Source organism: Punica granatum, chromosome 6, assembly GCF_007655135.1.
Source record: "Punica granatum isolate Tunisia-2019 chromosome 6, ASM765513v2, whole genome shotgun sequence".
NCBI lineage: Eukaryota > Viridiplantae > Streptophyta > Magnoliopsida > Myrtales > Lythraceae > Punica > Punica granatum.
In genome coordinates, this window is record NC_045132.1 from 26,311,019 (window position 1) to 26,325,037 (window position 14,019).

Sequence of the window (14,019 nt, forward strand, 5' to 3'; positions counted from 1 at the left end):
TTGATCGAGAGGTAATTTGTATGTCTTTTGCACCTACATGGCTTATATAACCCATAACCAATAATAGCAATTCTTGGATGGAGAATATTAAGGAGGAAGAAGAAACTCGTCTAATATATGTTGGTGATCGATTACTCTTATAATTTGTTTGAACCTTGAACGAAGGAGGGTTATAGAGAGTGGGTTATTATGTAAGTTGTTAGGTTGATTCACTCAAATGTTTTCATAGAATGAGAAAATATGAAATTTAAACCCCTACAAAACATATAAATATTTGTACATGATTTTGAATCGAGAACCGTATGGAAATTCTGATATAATGTATACAAAAAGGGAAATGATGTGGATATATTTGTGTTTGCAAGCAATTCAATATTAGATCGGGATTCTCAGAGACAGGTCAATATTGTTGACGATAACATGTTGTTATCGGAAGAATATTTCACAAAATTACAAAAACTATGGACCTTCCGCTTTTTATATTATTGAAGAGAAGTTGCCATTGCCACTAGTCTATACACCGATCCTTGAAATTTAAAATCAGTCATGATCCAATTATGACGTAGTTCTCCTTTTTTCTCTTCGAATCCACTAAACTCAGGCCTTTTTTATGTATCCCAATGGGTTCATCTTTCAAGGGTTTATGATATATATGGTGGGCCGACAACAAGAATAATTTTCGCATTTGGGCCGTTTCTAGTAAAGTTGCTTTTTTGCTACTATTTTGGGTCAATATAGACTCTGGTGAAGTAGTTTCTTTAATAATTTATATTTTGTATATTTAGCCCATCAAAAAAAATGTATCGATATATTCTGCTTTTTAATTTCTCATCATTTTCTTTTTTCCGGATCCACTTGTAAACAATCTGCCATGAGTTGGATATTTGATTTACGCACGCTCGTTGATCCAACCAAAAGGGAAAAAAAAAATCAATCCTGGTTTAAAATGGAGCCATATAGAATATTGATTATCAAACTTTGTTGTCAAACGAGTAGTGTGATAAATAAGTCGAATGATCGATCGAAGATATGAAAAAGTGATGATGCGTGCATACATAGAGAAAATTAATCTTCACCGTATGATGTTTAATTGCGTAACCAAATATATGGTGAAGAAGAAGGTTTAAAACGTAGTAGAATAGAGCAAAAAATGTTAATATTAGGAAATTATCAAAGGAAACCCTAATATGCTGGCCGCCTTCCAAGCAAAAGGAGAAGAAATAAAATTTGCTTGGATTTATACATATCTCCCTCTTTTTTTTGGGGGGGGGGGGGGGGGTTTGGTCATCGATAGATCTCCAATTCTAGAGCCATCATCATTGCAAATTAATCAAAAGCATTCCCTTTTGCTTTGTTTAGGGCATCATGACACTTCAAGGTTCATGAATTAATGTAATAATTTTTTATAAATTAATGTTAATGTGGAGAGACAACCCTGTGCTATTCTCCTGTGTTCTTTTACCCTCCTTTCACGACTAACATGCCGGGCCGACTTTGTTTTTCTCGTTGAGTATGTATATTAATGTGAACGGTTAGTATTTTTATCGGTACGTAACTGCTTATTGAAAGTATATTAACTTATACAAAGAAGTACTTGTCGATTATCATGATCAATGATAGGTGTGCCGTGTGTATATGTATGGACGGTTATGTGTCCATGTTTACCAAACGTGGGGTTTTATAATGATGTAGAGCTAATTAATTTCATCAAGAAAATTTTAAAAAAAAAACAAAAAACAAAGGTAGACGGACGTGAAGAAAACGCACGATCATTAATATATTATTGGAAAAAATATAATTTTAGTATCATAAATTTAATCACTTTTCTATTTTCATCGTATTTTATTTTATTTTCTATTTTCATCATTTACCTTTTGTTATTTTTCTATTTTGATCATTCAGTTACTTTCACTGTGAATTTTGCTGACTTGGATTCCAATTAGATGCTTACCTAGGATAAATTAAGACAGGTCGACAATGCCAACGTAAAAAGAAAGCCTAAATCAGTAAAGGAATATTTAAAATAAATATAGAAAATAAATTCTTCTCTCATCTTCTTCCTCATCGGCTCCTCCTTATTATTCTTCCCCAACTAATTTGTCCCATCTCATAGCCCACGGACATAACAAAGGACGTGAGAAGAGCTTTCTAGGGGTGTGCGTGGGTACATGATAGATTTGGAACTGGTTGGACCCTACCATAACGGGTAGGTTTTAGGTAGTTCCAATTAGAAACGTGGTAGGATTTGGGTAGGAAAATTGAGAACCGATGAATTCTGATTCATATTTATAGGGTATCCTGAATCAAAAACTGAAACCAGTACTCGGAACCAGATGACATTATTAAAAAAAAAAGAGTAAAGCTCAACTCCGTGCGACTGTTTCTGGACTTCGAAATCCCTAATCTGCTCTGCCCAGTCTCCTTCGTCTCTGACTTTCCAAGGCTGCCTAGTCCCCTCTATTTTCGACTCTCCTTCAAGCTCTCTAAGGCACCATGCGAGGGTTTCCTTTTCTCTTCCTCTTCTCCAAAACCCTAGCAATTGACTGTTGCTTCCTCTGGCCATTCTCTGGTAGACTGGTACGAATCCATCCTCTAGTAGGAAATCCATCCTCGACGTGCTCTCTTTCGCGACGGTGCTTCCTCTGGCCATCCTCTAGTACGAATCCATCCTCTGAGCGCTCTCTTCCCCGGCGGCGCCTCCTCTGGTGCGAATCCATCCTCCGAGTGCTATCTTCCTCGGCGGCGCCTTCTCTGTCCATCCTCTGGTACGAATCCATGCGTCTCGCGAGTTCTTACGTCTTGTTAAAAGCTCTTATGCAACTGAAGAGCAGTAATTCGTTAATTGAACGAATCAACTCCATCTATTAGGTCCCGATCCCATGGCTGCTATTTGTCTTGGTCAATTCATAGACATGAGCATGCGCATTTGTTTCATTTACGCAAGTTTTGGCATGACGAATTGGATCAAGCAATCTGCTTTGCGCTGATCTAGAGGAAGTCTTTGTTGTTTGATTGAGTTAGACAGTCGGTACTTCCCGATTCCTACCTACTGGGATTGCTAATTAATCGATGATTGATATGATTATTTGCTTAAATATTTAATTGCCGTGATTACTGATTATGGATTGTATATTTTGATTTTATTTAGCGAGATAAAAAAATTTACAAGTTCCAACATGATTCAACATGGTAGGGTCTGATTTAAAAATCTTGGAACCGGTCCCTTACATGATAAGGTATGAGTATCATGAATAAAACAAGGTACCCGGAAAAACCGATCACGCTTGAGCTTTCCTACTTCATATCAACCACCACAGAGCAACATCCAGTGCCCTTTGCCGCTGCTCGTGGTTGTCGGTGTCGTTCTTCCTCCTCCGGCGGCAAGGCCCCCTCCTGTCTTCCGTCATCAATTCTATGTTGCTCAGTTCCTCGATCAATGCTACCTCATAGCCTTCCAATGGATCCACAACGACATATCTATCTCTCATTCTCCTTAGAAACTCACGAATTGAGTTTCTCTCCCATAGAATCTCGATCTAATATCAGTTTGATTATGTCTGTTGGTTCTAATTCTCTTTCTCGGCTGAAATCTCGAACTTATATGCTGTTTCGTTAAAATAATTAACCCGAATTTTATCCGAAAATTCCCCGATTTGGGTTTTATTTTTTCAAGACCATTTGTAACATCGCACATTAGGATTTTCTAATGTAAGATCTCCAGAAAGTAAATACTCCCGCTCCCTCTCCCTCTACCTCTACGGTAGTACTGAAGGGGACAGATCGAAAATGATGGTCCTTAAACGAACTAACAACAATGAGAAGAATCGGGGATTTTTGGAATTTCAGAATAATCGGGGAGCTATTAATAAATTTATCATTTTACAAAGTCCTCCCATTTTTCCCTCGTATTTATTTATTTATTTATTTTAAAATTTTGGTGGGTCCAAGGCTTCGAGCGAAGCTGTACGAGGGGGGAGAGAGAGAGAGAGAGAAACAGAGCATCTTTTTCGCCTCCGTTTTTCCGCCATTTTCATTTCAGAGAAAGGAATAGTGCCTTTTGCTTTGCTTTTCACTGGGGAGAAGAAGCGGAGAGGAACAGAGCAGTACGATACGCAGAGACAGACAAGAAGAAGAGAGGAGAGAGAGAGAGAGGGGGGGGTAGAGGGTAGAGGGTAGAGCAGAGCAGAGCAGCAGAGGCTTCTCGTCTCTCTCGTGAGCTTTCAATCAATTTCCTTGAAAAAATTTCACGCCTTTTTTTCCCACTCTCTTTCCTCATTCAACTCCCCCCTTCTCTCTCCCGTGCCCCCCCCCCCCCCCCCCTTAAGCTCCCCCCACCCAACCAACAACATAAAGCAAAATACCCAGCCAAAAAAATCTCACCTTTTCTTTGAATTCCACCTCCTCCGTACAACAGGGCCGAACCCTAGATTTCTTTTCCATTTCGCAGTGGGGAGAGATCGGTTCCTGCTCCTGCCTGCTGGAGCTTTCTGGTATTTCTTGCTTCAGGTGGGCCTTCTGTTTCTTCTTTCACTTTCCCGTTTGGGATTTCTTTGTTGTTTGTTATGTTTGGAAAATCATTTCTTTGGTTTGCTGTCCTAAGATTGTTCTTTCCTCAATGGATGGTTTCTGGTTCTTATCAAGAATGCCTCTTGAGTGGCCTTTTTTAAGGATGGAACTAAAATTCAGGTGCTTTTTGAAGTCTTTGTATAGTAAAATGAATCTTATACCTTTGTCTGAAACTTTATGGCGTGAGTGGTAGATTTTGTCCGCTCTCCTCGTTTTGTTAATGAATCAGCTTTTTCTGTTTAAGCTATGTACAATCTGGTCAAAAAATAAATAAATTATGAGGCATGTACTATGTGGATGGACTGGTTGTGGCAACTGATTGATATGATCTACGGGTTTGTTTTCACTTGTTGTCTCCTTGTCTTCTTTAAGAATCTTGGGTCGAAATCGGGACCTGTTCCTTGATTCTTAGGATTCATGTCTACTCTATGTTCCTTTTCCCTTTTTTGCTGAGAAAATGTTAGGTGGCCACGTTCCATCAGAGTGGTTTGTATAAGTCCCATTTAGAATCTGTCAAATCATCCTGATGAAGCCTACAACTTTCGCCTTCATTCGAAATTTGTTTCGGAGTTAATAATGCCTGCTTGGGATCATTGGATGACGACCACCTAATATGCACATAATTTCCTTGGCTGGCATAATGAAGTCCCACATTTCTCATTACTTTTTGGAAAATGTAGCTGTATTTACACTCAACTGAGAAATTTTGGGTGGAAGTTGTTATTTGATATGGATTTGAAGCGAAGGAATGCCCTTTAGTTGCCTCATGGGTGGGTTAACATCCATGCTATCCTTGTAGAAGTATAAGTAGATTAAAATTTTCTGCCACATCATAAAGTTGTAAATTTATTATTCCTTTTATTTTGGGATTAATAAGTCTGCATAAGACCTTTTATGTGACATTTAATAATTACCGGACTATATAATCCTGAAAGATTTCGATTTTGGCAGGATCTGATGCATCATGTTGAAATTGGTAAAGGAATCATAATAAGCCATGTATATCGGATGATCGGTATGATTAGAGAGAATTCTGTTGTTATCCCCTACTTGAAGGATATCCTCATCTCCATCCTCAATGATTCTTTGGAACTGGGTTAGCGTATATCTTCTGGGAGCTCTCTCTTTTATGTGAATACCAATGAATCAACTAGAGATGCCTTCAACTTCCAGCACGTGTGAAATCACCGAATCAACTGAAGAATTAGAGGGAGCGAGAAGTATATGCCCTCAGAGTTCAGAAAGTAAGTTCTCGATTGAGGATGATATTAATCGTCTTTTCGAGTCCATCAACATCAGAGCTTCTAGTCGTGCTTCCGGTAGAGACTCCCTATGCAAGAATGCCTCGAAGAGACCTATTCGAGGCAGTTCATCTCCAGCATCAGGAATTGGGATCTCAGAACCGGTGAGTCTGAAACAGGCTCTTAGAGGCTTATGCATATCTCAGGCTTCAGAAATGGCTGCCATGAAGAGATTGTCAAAGCCCACAAATTTCGGGGGCCACTCAGAGGCAGGAACAATCAAGAGGTTATACAGGGCAGTAGTGGTTGAGACCAATCATTCAGGAGTTCCTTTAAATGAAGGTAGAGGTAACGTGGTGGAAATCTCACTTGTACCAGAAGGGATCTGTTCCAGTTCTTCAGATCAAAGTGATGCTCGTGTTCTGTCTTCAGAGGCAGTGGCGGAGAAGGAAAAATATTTGGCAACTGAATCTCAGGGTGAAGAATCAAAGGAAGAGATAGGGAAGATGCAACCTGTAAAATCTCCAATCGTTCGCATAAGTGGAACTGTTCCCGAACATGAAGTTCCTACGAAATCAACTGTTAGTGGTGTGGAAAAGGGCCATTCCATCAGGAATCATGTTAGCAAATCGACTATTGACAGGCCCCGACTACTCAGGCCAGTCTTCAGTAACAAGAGTTTCATCAAGAAGAAGCTAAAGCATGACTCCAGTTCTGCTTCCGGCTGCTCTAGTCCATCTACTATTCAAAAGTTTGATGAATATGTAGGCCCGACTGCAGATGATGACATGGCCGTGGAAGCAGACTGTCTCAAGGATAGCCGCATTCGAGATATGGAAATAAAAGATGATGAAAATCCTTCAAATACTGCAACTTGCAATGCCGGAACCAGGACAAATCATTCCCTTGCAAGAGTTGACGAGAGGTCTGGATCAAAAGGGAAGGGGGAGCTCTCTCAGAGCTCAAAGAGTAGCATTGGAGATCACAGTAGCACCACCACCACCAGCTCAAGTGAATCGAGCAACCTCAGTAGCTCAAGCCGTGGGAGTGGGAGCAGGCCCCACATGTCCAAAGACCTGAGGTGGGAAGCCATTAAGTCCACCGAGAGAAGCCATGGAGCCGTAAATCTAAGGCAATTTAAGCTGCTGAAGAAGCTAGGCTGCGGCGATATTGGAACTGTTTACCTTGCAGAGTTGATAGGGACAAACTGCTTGTTTGCTCTGAAGGTTATGGACTGTGATTTCTTGAAGACGAGGAAGAAGATGCTCAGGGCACAGACTGAGAAAGAGATAATGCAGATGCTCGATCACCCTTTTCTCCCGACTTTATATTATCATTTCTCAATGGAGAAGCTCTCATGCTTGGTTATGGAGTACTGCCCTGGCGGAGATCTGCATGTGCTAAGGCAGAAGCAACCTGCTAGGTGTTTCTCTGAACAGGCAGCAAGGTGGGTTCTCCTCTCACAGCCTTAGTAATTAGCCTTATTGGTTATAGAACAGTTTCGAGCCTTAAATATTCTTAGTTTTCAATCCTTTCCGAGCAATATTTACTGAGTTGCTGCTGTGAATACAGATTCTATGTTGCTGAAGTCCTCCTTGCATTGGAATACTTGCACATGCTTGGTGTTGTCTATCGGGATTTAAAACCTGAAAACATTCTCATTCGAGAAGACGGACACATAATGCTCTCAGACTTTGACCTCTCCCTTCGATGTGCTGTTAACCCAGTCCTCGTAACTTCATCTCTACCTGAAAAAACTGCGCCGCCCAAAAAAGTCTCAAGCCCATGCACTGAATCGAGCTGTGTGGATCCCTTTTGCCTCCACCCGTCATGGCAAGTCCCTTGCTTTACTCCTAGACTTCTGTCAGTTGCTTCGAAGAGCCGGAAGATGAAATCTGATATAGGTTCCCAAGTGAGCCCTCTGCCCCAGCTTGTCGTGGAGCCCACAAGCGCAAGATCGAACTCCTTCGTTGGGACCCATGAATACCTCGCCCCAGAGATCATCAAAGGGGAGGGTCACGGGAGCTCAGTCGATTGGTGGACTTTCGGAATCTTTCTGTTCGAGCTTCTCTATGGGAGGACACCCTTCAAGGGCCTGAGCAACGATGAGACTCTGTCCAATGTCGTCTCGCGGAGCCTCAAGTTCCCTGGCAATCCGATTGTCAGTTTCCATGCAAGGGACTTGATCAGAGGGCTGCTGGTTAAAGACCCCGAGAACCGGCTGGGGTCAATAAAAGGGGCTGCTGAGATTAAGCAGCACGCTTTCTTCGAAGGCCTCAATTGGGCTCTCATACGATGTGCCGTGCCACCAGAGCTTCCGGTGGCCAAGGAAACTCCCTATGCAGAGGAGATAATGGGATTCGAGGTGTTTTGACTCAGGTCTCTATACTCTACAAAGATGATGTGCAATTTTCAACTCGAGACTTCTGATCACTGTAACTTATAAAGTATCGGTATACGTATATATACATAGCATGTTGTGTACATACAGTGTAGAAAATCGAACGGCTTTGTTGTTCACTGATTCCGACGGTGTGGCAGTTCAGTTAGAGATGATTGGGGAGGGGGGTGACAGTGCTGAAACATGTGTTCTCTGGTCTGCAGGTGTGACTCAGCGAATGTTATGGAATTTGACTTTGGTGAGTGGCATTTTTGGTCTAAAATGGGAAAGTACGATGGGCTAAATTCGGAAATCGTCAAAATGTGGGGTTCTGATGCATTTTTTGCTAAGATGGAAAACGGGAAAAAAAAAAAAAAACAGAAAAAGAAAATTATTTTTTGCTTCTCTCATTCCTCACTCTCCTGTCCGGACGGAAAGGAAAAGGAAAAAGAAAAGGAAAGAAAACATGAACAGCACCAGACTCTCCACGCATTCTCCATATTTACGCTTCTGCCACTGCTCCCTCTCTCTCCCTCTGCATTCCCAATTCGTCGCTCTTCTCCATCTACGTCAATACCCTTCTCCCCGCAAGCTCGCTCCTTTGAGAGCTCCCGACAGGACCCACAAGTCGGATTCTTGGTGCAGGCCCTCCATTTCTTCATCAATGGCATCTTCAACCCCGCCCACCCAAGCTGAGGCCAGACCCTTCTCGGTCCTGTTCGTGTGCCTCGGGAATATCTGCAGGAGCCCTGCAGCCGAGGGCGTGTTTAGGGACATTGTCAAGAAGAGGGGCCTGGACTCCAAGTTCGAGATCGATTCTGCGGGTACAATCGGGTATCATGAGGTAATGACTGAAGTACATATCGATGCATTTGTATATTGATATTAACAACGTGTTGATGAAGTTGACTCCATCAGTCATAGTTATCTTAGGGATCAAACTCCTATTTGTATTGTCTATGGGGTGCCTAATTTTTGTCTGACGAACTGACCCGAATCGAATGGGAGTGTCAATAAATGCTCAAAGAGGATTTCCCATGGCAAAGTTATTTTAAAGTTGTGAACTGTGTAGACATGGAATGCAAATGGTTTTGAAAAGCTATGAAGAGTTTCTGGAAGAAATGTTGAAAGTAGTGGCATTGTGATGATTTGGGTCTGAATGGACCACAGGGTTCGGTTGGTTGTGAAGGGTCTTGATTAATGTGGGACATTCATTTTAACTTTTTCAGTTAAAAGCCGAAGGTTATGTCGACAAGAGCTGTAACATTGTCGGCAACACATTTTTTATCGAGAAAATGATCCTATAGACTCACATTTGTATTGCTGGTAAAGGGTAATTTAGCAGATCCGAGAATGAGAGCAGCAGCTAAAAAGCGTGGTATCGAGATAACATCCATATCGAGGCCGATTCAGCCATCCGATTTCCGAAACTTTGATCTCATCCTTGCAATGGATAAGCAAAACAGGGGTACGCATAGTTTAAAGTTATAGCTTCTGAAGGATTCTGTTTGCCTGGGGATTCATGTGATTGAAATCTGAGTTGACTCTTCATGTTCTTGTTTGCACTCATGGGTATTTGTTGGTTTGTGCAGAGGATATACTGGGGGCGTTTGAACGGTGGAAATTCAGAGAGACCCTTCCTGATGATGCTCATAAGAAGGTTAGTTTAAAGATTTTGCATGTACGAAGGTACCTGCATCAATATATCATAGGCTGCATGTTCAATTGGATTTGGTTTTCTGAATATGCAGGTTAAATTGATGTGCTCGTATTGCAAGAAGCATACCGACAATGAAGTGCCAGATCCTTATTATGGGGGGCCTCAGGGATTCGAAAAGGTAACACTAATTATCTGTCTTAACCACCGGTAGGTTGTATTTAGCAGAAATCCTCTGAAACATCCATGAAAAAGACTACGTAAGAAATCAGATACTATCTGCCGTCAGGCAGTAGTGGTCAAAAGACACTTCCTTTCTTAGCAGCATCGAGAAGCCTATGCTGAGGAAATGATGTGCGTCTTCACCTTTGCTGATTGCAGGTTTTAGATCTGCTCGAAGATGCCTGTGAATCGTTGTTAGACAGCATCTTGGCCGAGAGCAACAGTTGATTGGATCCTCAAACCTGTCACAGCTTCTGGAATTAGATGCAATATGTTCACTTCAAAAAGCGGATTTTAGCATTTCTACAAAGAGATACAAGGCGTTGTACAATGCCGTGAAACTTGCTTGTCTATTGTGTCGATATTCCGGGAATCCTGCCTAGTATAATATTATTCGTACAATGCTGTCCTCACTACAAATAACATTCTATATTAGAGAATTTACAAGACTTTGTATTTCAACTTTGGGTATATCATATTACAAGGGGTGAAAATACAAAATCTCAGGCATCTTTTACAAGGTCAACTGCTACATACGTTGTCCTGATTATGTAATTATCTTACAGAAAATGTACAGTGCAAGAGTAATTGTCAAGCTGCCCGTGCATGTAAGGGTCTCATGATCGGGAAGATTCTAACCTTGACCAGATCTGAAAAGGATCGTTTAAATCGGATCAATCATAACTGGATTTACAGCAATCACTGCCCTTGATTGACCCAATATAGAAGTTCTCCTTTCTGGACCAGCTCCTGGTTAGAGTTTCCCCCATAATTTAAATCTTTCAACATGCCTACTTTCCGGATGCAAAATTTCGAGCAACTGGATGTTGCTTCAAATGATGAACCTCTTTTTGATACCCTTACTTCCACGTTGTCTTCTCGGGTTGGCACTGATCATGCATGAGAAGGCATTCATGAGTTCACTATCCTCTTCATTTATGAGGATCTTTGCCGCATTTGGGTTGGCGAGAAGAAGCTTAGACACGAGGTAGCCTGCGATCGACCAAGTCTGAAAGAGGCGAGCCTGCTTCCCAATGAATCTTGCTCTCTTGGTGTCGTAATATTCGGGCCACTTGTCCTTGGATATTCGTCTTTCAGCAATCCTCACGGCATTTTCAGCAATCTCGGGCCTGTTCATCTTTATGCATGCCACAGTGAGCTGTTACAACACCCAAAATTGAACTGGAATCAGGTTTTGTAACTTGGATAAACCTAAATAAATGAAGCTGCCACAGCCTTTTCCACCTTAACCACTTGAAATTTAGATTCAACTTTCATAGACATGACACAAGTAAACCAAAGAGTCCTCCCCAGCTGAGACGAGTTTTGACCGATGCTACCAACTAAAAGCACCTTGCCTGAGGTCACAGAATACTAACCTGCCATAGCAAAGTTGGCCAAGAGCCTCCATTGTGATAGGACCATGGGCTGCACCCAGAATAAATATCTTAAACATAAGAAGCTATATAGATGTGAGAAACTGCAATATTTAAATGAATGACAGGTTTTTACGTGTTCTTGGGATCACTGCCTGTGATAATCCGCCATTCCTGGCCTTCAAGGGCGGGATAACATATCTTAAATGGCATCTCTGCCACAAGTTCTGCCCATTTTGCTTCAATCAGATCTAATATGGCATGTGACTGTTCAAGAGTCGCAAGGCTGCTTACAACTGACCATAAGTTCCCGAGAGAGAAGAAACGGAAGTCCATGTGAGCCGGCTGGAGGTTTCCAATTAAGTAACCGCCCCTTCTCGGCATAAATTCCACCAGCCAATGAGGGATCTGATCAGGATATATGTTGAACTTATTAACTGCATCATACGAATATTCCTCTGTGTTGTAACGGTAGATCTCATTGAGTTTCTTCATATCAATCCAGTAGTACTCTCTTATGTGGAAAGATAATGCGACTAGACGATTGTTAAGTGCACGAATGAGGTCAGCTGACCCGTCCTCAGGAGCAAGCATCTCACGTGCACAGAGCAATGCTGAATAAAACAATGCCTGCAAAGGACAAATATAAAGCATCTTAACACATAGCTACGTAGAACATGGATTCTTCAATGACAGGATAATTGCGAAGCACCTCATAATGTAATCATGCATTGATTAGATGCATCAATGTTCATCACATGATTCACATCTGAATTGTAACTTGACCATCAGCTGCAAAATATGTGGAGCATCAGAAACAATTATACCTGAATCTCTAGAGGATGGCCGTGGATTCCGATGCGGCGATCTATCATGCAAGAACCATCAGTCACCAGCAATGTCGGGAACATATCAAAGCCATCAGCTAGACACAGCTTTAAAATCATCTTAATCCCAGTTTGTACATCAACTCTCTCTTGAACTGTCAGATCTCCAGAGCACTTTCCATATGCTCGTAACAATATAATCCACCAGAGTCCTGAATCAACCGGCGCAACCCTGCCAATTGCTGCCTCACCGAAGTCAGGATCTAATACTTCTTCTGTTGCAGAATCATCGCCATCAAGATGAACAATCCGCACTTTGAAGCTTGCTGGCATCAGACCCTGACCCGGGCTATGGCAGTCCATGGTTTTCTCCCAGCTCTGTCAGAACAATGTTAATTTCTAATATAGCATCAATAGTATTTTTGAAGAAACGAAGTACGAAAGGAATGATTTCCTCATAATTCAGCTGAGTAATTTGAAAAGAAAGCAAAAGGACAATCTAGTACCTGCAACTGCAGGGTGTGGAGGATGAAGTTCCTGACAATATCGTATTCTCCCTTAAGAAGGAAGGCTATCCCAGAGGGTACAAAATCACGGATGAAAACCTGATCATAATTGAGGATGCTAGGACAGCTGGGGTCATTAGCAGCGATGGTTCCAACAGGATTGTTACAGTAACTAACAATTGAATCCCGTAGAAGATCCCAAGCTTCATCCTCAATTGATTCAGAATGAACCCTTCGCACCTTAACTGTATCTGGCACGACATGAGCAGCCTTCAATGATGACCCTTCATTTTCACGTCCTATGTGTTGTTTCAACTCGGACTCTCGAATCTTTTGTGCTTTGACCATGCCATTTATGGGGACTGATGTATGCAGCCCTCCTTCCTCTGCAAACAAGCCGCCAACACTTTCAGTCCGTTGACATTTACAAATCAAGGATTTGAATCCGTCAACTCTACTCTTCCTCCAGTGAATGCCACCGCCATTGAAAAGCAAGCTAACCCGGTTCCGATACCTTAAATTCTTTTCGCTCCTATCCAAAGAGAGTCTTGCTTTATGTCTTCCACTAAAACCATTCGCATGACCCAAAGAAGCATACTCGGACTGGAGCCGAGGGGAAGAACAGCTAATGACTTGCAGAACTCCTTCTGGAGTCGGTACAGACATGATGGAAGCAACACCTTCAAGCAGCAACCCTTAGAAGCCAAACTCTGTTACACTCTTTATGTATACCGAAAGCAGAGATATCGTACATCAGACCACCAAAAAAATATCTTTCATGGCTACATGGACTTCAAACAATCAAGTGGAGCTAAGAACATGCAATTCAAGGGATTGACTTCAACAAGGCTCGGAAAGTCTAGTTGAGTTTCCTACACTAACTTCGATACTACCTCATCAGGTAACGACTTTGATAAGTCAACTTGCCATTGATTGAACTCAGCACCGTATAATGAAACTGAACTACTGCAAATACAATCACTTCCGGGAACCGCGAAAGACTTCACTTACTCTTCTCCTTCTCAGCAGGGAAACGGAGTTGGCGGAGAGTTTCCTCCCTCGGTCGATAAACAGAGTTCAGTTCAGTGGATGCCTATGGCTAATTTCAGCTTTGATGAAGCGAAGCAAGCAGGTCGCCTCTTCTCTTCTAGACTTCCGCCATGGCTATTCTGCTTCTGCGTGTAATCCAAGGCTCTTCTAGTCCTTCCTCGCGATCCAAACAGAAAAAAAGTGAGAAGAGAAGA

General features: G+C 41.9%; 3 protein-coding genes across 7 annotated transcripts; 2 read left to right on the top strand and 1 right to left on the bottom strand.

The window, feature by feature from the left end:
• The first annotated feature begins 3,996 nt into the window (after positions 1-3,996).
• LOC116211002 (serine/threonine-protein kinase D6PKL1-like) lies at positions 3,997-8,444 on the top strand. The gene is made up of 3 exons (XM_031545183.1): positions 3,997-4,506; positions 5,518-7,254; positions 7,380-8,444. Exons 2-3 carry the CDS (start codon positions 5,708-5,710, stop codon positions 8,179-8,181), a joined length of 2,349 nt encoding a protein of 782 aa, XP_031401043.1. The 5' UTR covers positions 3,997-4,506; positions 5,518-5,707; the 3' UTR covers positions 8,182-8,444.
• A 160-nt stretch (positions 8,445-8,604) lies between these two features.
• On the top strand, positions 8,605-10,586 carry LOC116211005 (putative low molecular weight protein-tyrosine-phosphatase slr0328). The gene is made up of 5 exons (XM_031545192.1): positions 8,605-9,031; positions 9,520-9,655; positions 9,780-9,847; positions 9,939-10,025; positions 10,226-10,586. Exons 1-5 carry the CDS (start codon positions 8,654-8,656, stop codon positions 10,292-10,294), a joined length of 738 nt encoding a protein of 245 aa, XP_031401052.1. The 5' UTR covers positions 8,605-8,653; the 3' UTR covers positions 10,295-10,586.
• A 312-nt stretch (positions 10,587-10,898) lies between these two features.
• LOC116211003 (alkaline/neutral invertase E, chloroplastic-like) lies at positions 10,899-14,002 on the bottom strand. Of its 5 annotated transcripts, none has more exons than XM_031545187.1 (6): positions 13,787-14,002; positions 12,776-13,455; positions 12,270-12,647; positions 11,579-12,072; positions 11,446-11,494; positions 10,899-11,225 (listed from the first exon to the last, which is right to left on the bottom strand). In XM_031545187.1, the coding sequence occupies exons 2-6, from the start codon at positions 13,439-13,441 to the stop codon at positions 10,899-10,901; spliced, it is 1,914 nt and encodes a 637-aa protein (XP_031401047.1). In that variant the 5' UTR covers positions 13,442-13,455; positions 13,787-14,002. The 5 variants fall into 5 exon arrangements, with proteins under 5 accessions (XP_031401047.1, XP_031401046.1, XP_031401045.1 ...); XM_031545186.1 differs by having other exon boundaries at positions 12,776-13,470; XM_031545185.1 differs by having other exon boundaries at positions 12,776-13,495.
• Between the last annotated feature and the right edge of the window lie 17 nt (positions 14,003-14,019).